The sequence below is a fragment of the Cotesia glomerata genome, linkage group LG5 (assembly GCF_020080835.1).
Source record: "Cotesia glomerata isolate CgM1 linkage group LG5, MPM_Cglom_v2.3, whole genome shotgun sequence".
NCBI lineage: Eukaryota > Metazoa > Arthropoda > Insecta > Hymenoptera > Braconidae > Cotesia > Cotesia glomerata.
In genome coordinates, this window is record NC_058162.1 from 26154464 (window position 1) to 26161993 (window position 7530).

At 25.7% G+C, this 7530-nt stretch overlaps 1 protein-coding gene across 1 annotated transcript; it reads left to right on the plus strand.

Moving 5' to 3' along the window:
• Positions 1–156: 156 nt before the first annotated feature.
• On the plus strand, positions 157–4763 carry LOC123264708. The gene is made up of 3 exons (XM_044728137.1): positions 157–376; positions 778–924; positions 4301–4763. The coding sequence occupies exons 1-3, from the start codon at positions 354–356 to the stop codon at positions 4638–4640; spliced, it is 510 nt and encodes a 169-aa protein (XP_044584072.1). The 5' UTR covers positions 157–353; the 3' UTR covers positions 4641–4763.
• Positions 4764–7530: the final 2767 nt, after the last annotated feature.

Below are 7530 nucleotides of genomic sequence, written 5' to 3' on the forward strand. Positions count from 1 at the left end.
TTTATTTTGGAAAATTTAAAAAATTAATAAATAATTTTTTAGTTTATAATTTTTTGGATTTTTTAAAATTTTTAATTATTTTTTAATAATTATTAAAAATTATCTTGTAAGTAAATTTTTATATTTTTTTAAATTAGCGACAGAGGGCCTCGTTTTTCATTTCACTTTTCACTGTTTGCGTTTATCAGCGTAGATTAGGATATTAATGTCAACAAATTATTTAACTGGCAGTTTATATTTAATAAAAACGCTACTTTAATTTAAAGAATGTAATTTTTAATTACTTATTTATTGAACTTTTAATTTATTTTTTAACTACAGAGATTTTATTAAAGGATAATTTGACTGTAATTATGGCTGAGGATCAAAAAGAAAGGTTAGTTTTTATTATATTTGCATTTGTATAGTGTTTTATAACAATTATTATAAATATTATAAATATCTGATAATTTTAGATTGAAATAAAATTAGCAAACAGCTGAAAATCTTCAGAATTTTTTTTTATTAATAAAATTATTAAAAAAAAATTCCACATGTTAAAAATTTGAAAAACTATATGTGCAATTTTTTAAAAATATTTATTGTTTGCTAATTCAATTAATAAAAAAAAAATTTTTTTTCACTGTCGGCTAATTTTAGTTTCATTAATTTTATAAAAAAGATACTTTAAAAATTTGTAGGTGTAAATTTTTTTTTATTATTTCTTAAATGTTTTTTTATTAAATAAAGTATCAGTTTTAATTTTTGAAATTAATTAATTAGTTTTATTTTTTTTAGTAAAAAAGAAATGGAATGTGAGGAAAATTTGCCGGCAGTAGTTGCTAGTATGGAAAGCTTGAGTGTTGACGCAAGCTCAGCTCGATATTCTTTAAGGACTCGAGGTTCATCTAATCCACCAGCACCAACTCCAGGACTTAATAGAAGGTAATTTTTGTACAATGATACTAAAATTTAGAGACATTTGACATTTGCAATTTTTTTTAAAAGATAAATTATTGTAAATTATTAAGACTTATTTATTTGAAAAATTCAACCTTAAGAAGCTTTTAAAAATTTTAGAGTCATGTTTTTTTAAAATTAACAAATAATTAATTACTAGATTATTTTCTTTTTTAATATTTTATTAAATAATGACTTTTGTTAAATTGCACTGTACTTTTTTAAATATTGACATTTTTATAGATTCAAGCTCATCCCGATGATACACTCATCAAGACCTATCATTTGAGTACCCACATGCATTATTGATATATTTTTCATAAATACATATATATAATATGTATTATATAAATATATGAAAAATTGATGTGGGTACTCAAATAAAAAGTCTTGATGAGTGTAACATCGGTATGAGCTTATATCTTTAAAAATGTCAATCATTCACAAGATACTATGTCATTTCTTAATTATTGACATTTTTTAAGATATAAACTCATTTCGATGTTGCTCTCATCGAGAGCTTTCATTAGAGTACCCACATGGTATTTTTAATATATTTTATATATATGGTATTTGGAAAATATATAAAATATATGAAAAATTGATGTGGGTACTCAAATGAAAAGTCTTGATGAGTGTAACATCGGGATGAGCTTATATCTTTAAAAATGTCAATCATTCACGATATACAATGTCATTTCTTAATTATTGACATTTTTTAAGATATAAACTCATTTTGATGTTACTCTCATCGAGAGCTTTCATTAGAGTACTCACATGCATTTTGATATATTTTTCATATATTCATATATATATAAATATATAAAATATATGAAAAATTGATGTGGGTACTCAAATGAAAGGTTTCAATAAGCAATGTCGGGATGAGGTTTATATCTTTAAAAATGTCAATAAGCCTAAGATACAAGGTAATTTCTTTATTATTGAAAATTTTAAAGATGTAAACTCATCCTGATGTTACACTCATCAAGAGCTTTCATTTGAGTACCCACATGCATTTTGATATATTTTTCATATATACATACATGTAATATATATAAATATATAAAATACATGAAAAATCGATGTGGCTACATAAATAAAAGGTCTTGATAAATGTAACTTTATCGGGATGAGCTTATATCTTTAAAAATGTCGATATTTCACAAGATATAATGTAATTTCTTAATTATTGACATTTTTTAAGATATAAACTCATTTTGATGTTACACTCATTGAGACCTTTTATTTAAGTACCCACATGGTATTTTTAATATATTTTATATATATGGTATTTGTTAAATATATAAATATATAAAATATATGAAAATTGATGTGAGTACTCAAATGAAAAAAGTCTTGATGAGTGCAACATCAGGGATGAGCTTATATCTTTAAAAATGTCCAATCATTCACAGATACAATGTCATTTCTTAATTATTGACATTTTTAAGATATAAACTCATTTCGATGTTACTCTCATCGAGAGCTTTCATTAGAGTACTCACATGCATTTTGATATATTTTTCATCTATTCATATATATATAAATATATAAAATATATGAAAAATTGATGTGGGTACTCAAATGAAAGGTTTCAATAAGCGTAATGTCGGGATGAGTTTATATCTTTAAAAATGTCAATAGTTTACAAGATACAAGGTAATTTCTTAATTATTGACAATTTTAAAGATATAAACTCATTTTGATGTTACACTCATTGAGACCTTTTATTTAAGTACCCACATGGTATTTTTAATATGTTTTATATATATGGTATTTGTTAAATACATGAATATATATAAATATATGAAAAATTGATGTGGGTACTCAAATAAGTCTTGATGAGTGTAACATCGGTATGAGCTTATATCTTTAAAAATGTCAATCATTCACAAGATACTATGTCATTTCTTAATTATTGACATTTTTTAAGATATAAACTCATTTTGATGTTACTCTCATCGAGAGCTTTCATTAGAGTACTCACATGCATTTTGATATATTTTTCATATATTCATATATATAAATATATAAAATATATGAAAAATGATGTGGGTACTCAAATGAGAAGGTTTCAATAAGCTTAATGTCGGGATGAGTTTATATCTTTAAAAATGTCAATAGTTTACAAGATACAAGGTAATTTCATTATTATTGAAAATTTTAAAGATGTAAACTCATCCTGATGTTACACTCATCAAGAGCTTTCATTTGAGTACCCACATGCATTTTTCATATATTTTTCATATATACATATATGTAATATATATAAATATATAAAATATATGAAAAATTGATGTGGGTACTCAAATGAAAGGTCCTGATGAGTATAACATCGGGATGAGCTTATATCTTTAAAAATGTCGATATTTCACAAGATATAATGTAATTTCTTAATTATTGACATTTTTTAAGATATAAACTCATTTTGATGTTACACTCATTGAGACCTTTTATTTAAGTACCCACATGGTATTTTTAATATATTTTATATATATGGTATTTGTTAAATATATAAATATATAAAATATATGAAAAATTGATGTGGGTACTTGAATGAAAGGTCTCGATGAGTGTAACATCGGGATGAGCTTATATCTTTAAAAATGTCAATCATTCACAAGATACAATGTCATTTCTTAATTATTGAAATTTTTTAAGATATAAACTCATTTTGATGTTGCTCTCATCGAGAGCTTTCATTAGAGTACTCACATGCATTTTGATATATTTTTCATCTATTCATATATATATAAATATATAAAATATATGAAAAATTGATGTGGGTACTCAAATGAAAGGTTTCAATAAGCGTAATGTCGGGATGAGTTTATATCTTTAAAAATGTCAATAGTTTACAAGATACAAGGTAATTTCATTAATATTTGACAATTTTAAAGATATAAACTCATTTTGATGTTACACTCATTGAGACCTTTTATTTAAGTACCCACATGGTATTTTTAATATGTTTTATATATATGGTATTTGTTAAATACATGAATATATATAAATATATGAAAAATTGATGTGGGTACTCAAATGAAAGGTCTCGATGAGTGTAACATCAGGATGAGCTTATATCTTTAAAAATGTCAATCGTTCACAAGATACAAGGTCATTTTTTAATTATGTATCTAGAGATAGAGCATTTTTGAATGCAGCCTAAATACTTATCATAATAAATTGATTTATTGGTGAGAATGAAATGAATTCTTGAAAAGGCATGAATTCAAATCAAGACCTTTGCAATGACCTTAAATTTAATATAGATTTTTCATCTTAAAATTAATAATTTAATTTTTTATTGATTACAATTTACAAATTATTTTTAAAAATAAACAATTATACATTTCAGATGCAATTCACGGCCAAAAAAACGCTCATACTCAACTTCCGAAACAGACGCCCAACGTAAAGCGTACTACTTGGATAAGAATATAAAAAACCTGACTCACAACACCCTAGAGACCATATACGAGGAGTATGATTCGATGAGTTCAAAAAAATTCAAGCGACTCATCGACTTCACCACAAAGGCTGCTAAATTAGCTAAAGTTAACAAAAGAACCAACAAGATAAAACGGCTCTTTGGGACAAAAACTCACATGAAGAGCAAACTATCCCAAAGCTCAATACAAGCTCTCGCCAAGAAGCTCGACAGTATTTTAGCTCAGACAGCTACCGAGCCGCAGTAGTCTAAGCATTTTTATATTATTATATTGTATCTTTAATTATAGACGAAGATTTTTTTATATGATGTACACGTCATACTAAATTTAAAGCCAGAGCAATAAGTAACATTAAAAGTTTTTACCAATATTAATATTTGATAAATTTAAGGTCTTATATTTTGTATATTTTAATATTTATTTTCATTTTAATTCGTGTGAAATTTTTGTTTAAGCTTTTTATTAAAAATATAATTTTTTTAATTTATTTCACAAAAAATAAACTTGACTTTTATTTTTAATAAAAGCTTAATTTGAAAATTTTTTATTTAATAATTTTTAATTTTTGTATTAAATTTGTGGTCTTAATAATTCAAAAAAAAAAAAATAATTTTAATGTAATTTTAAAAAAAATTTATTAATTTATTAATTAAAAACTTTTGATTAATTAAGGAAGTTCGAGCTCAACTAATGAGTCAAAATAATGTTAAAACTTTTTTTTAATTTTAGTCTTTACAATATTTGTCAAAATTCCTTATTTTAATTTAAAATAATTTAAACAATTTAATAATTGACGATTTTTACTTATTTAATAAAGTAAAGTAATAAAATGACTTTGGTATTTATTACTTGCCGGAATAAATAAACAGATTTGGCAATAGCGCGTTTGATTATACCCATTACAGAGACGTGGATGAGTGTGTGAGTTGAACATTTCTCTCTCTGTAACTATATTTCTATCCTTTTGTTTTTTCTCAGCTGTTGACGCGATGTTGTCAAATCTTTATTCGACTAAATGGCTGACGATAAACAAGTTACAAACATAAAATTTGACTTTAAATATTTCAAAAATTATATCGGTAATGTATTATTATTAAATTGTTTTTATATTTTGCAATAATCCAAGTTTCTTGTGTATAGTTTTTTATCCGTTAAAGTTGGGAGGTTAATATTGAAATAAATAATTAAAGTCTCGACAAAAGTTTGTCCGCCATAAGAGCCCGTGTATAAGGAGATAAAATATGTGATTTTTAAAATTTAATATCTAACTAACTAAACGGTGAATCTTTTTCAAATTTTGCGATTAGATAAATTACATATTTGTTTATACGCATACTTAATTTCAAAGCTCAAAGTTGGAAATTACTTTTTACATTAGATTAGCTCGAACCTCTTTAAATATTTTTAAAATTCTTCCCTGATAGCCACGCTTTGATTAAAAGTAGTTGCATTTCAGCAGTTACAGTTAACTTGACATCAAGTTTGCCGTAAATTTTTATAGTACAATAGTTGTAAACAAATTGAATGCAATTTACAGCCCCAATTTGAATACAAGTTAACACCGAACTTTTAGTTAAATTGTACTACAATTTTACTACAACTTGAATAAAATACTTGTACTGCAAGTCTTGACGTCAAATTGCACTGTAACTTGTAGACAACTTAAGTAAAAACGTTTGGTTTGCAACTTTTTTCATCAAGTTGGCTACAAATTTCGGCAGTAGATTGAATAAAAGTTTAAGTTAAGATGGCTATCAGGGTTCGGGACGGCCTCTTTTACCCAGATTCCGATTACACAGATGGCGCTATTACCCAGATCCCTTTGACACATATCCCGATTACGCAGATTGTGATTAAACAGATTTTCTATTACACAGATTACTTATTACTCAGATAACCGATTACACAGAAAATCTTTAACGCAGATCCCGATGACGCAGATAATTTACATTTTTAAATGATAAATGCCATAATAAAGCCAAGCACTAAAAGTGCCTGAAATTTTTAAATTGCCGCCATCAAAACATGCCGGATGAGCATGTAATCTAGCTATTGGTTGAATTTAAGGTTCAAGGTGTGCACGGAGCGCTTTATTAAAGTATCTACAGTGTATATGTGTAAAATCCCGCGTTGGTTGAATTTTTTATTAGATACTTGATATAATGAATCAACAAATGAATCAACAAAATTACAGGTTAAAGATTAGAGCTATATAGGTAAGTAAACATATTTATTATTTATATTAAAAGTTCGGGTTTGAAGTTTCAATATAATTCTTTCAATTACCCCAAGCGGGGATGAATCGAACCATTTGACGCGTTTGCATACATTGGTCATTTAAGGATCAACGTTGTTCATTGGCGAATTTGTGGATCGATCAGTAGAGAAGACATAATAAATTACCATTCCAAGAAAAAAAATTAGACAAACGGTTGACCCTGAAGGCCATCCCTGCAACTTCCCGCCACTTACATACCTAGGCGCTTAAAATTGCACTAATAATTGCTCTTCGAGCTCAAAAAAAACAACTTATGTCTTATTTTGAGCTCTCCAAGCTCAAAGAGATAGTCTTTTTATACTTTTGAGATAGAATTTAATTTCATATAACTTCACATTAATAGATTTGTTTATAGTTAAAAAGATTTGTTAATATTTAACAAATCATTTATTAGAAGCCATTTGTTAGGCCTTAACAAATATTTCTTAGTATTTAAAAAGATTTATTAATACTTAATAAATGAATATCAGATTTATTGAATACAAACAAATCATTTTGAATACTAAGAAATATTTATTTAACATTAAGAAATGGTCTTTAATAAATGATTTGTTAGCTATTAACAAATATTATTTAATACAAATAAATCCTTCTATCAGTGCAGTCAATTCGTTCAAGAGATATCATAAACGAAAGAAAACCGAAAAGTGTTTTCTGCACATAACTTCACATAATTTCACATAATTTCACATAATTTCAATCAATTCGTTCAAGTGTTTTTTCCACATAACTTCACATAACTTTATATAATTTTGCATAAGTTCACATAACATTTCTTTTCGGATCGTTTTTGATGAGATAGTATGATTTTTAGACTTTTGAGCTCGAAGAAGCATAGAAAAGCTATCTCTCCAAGCT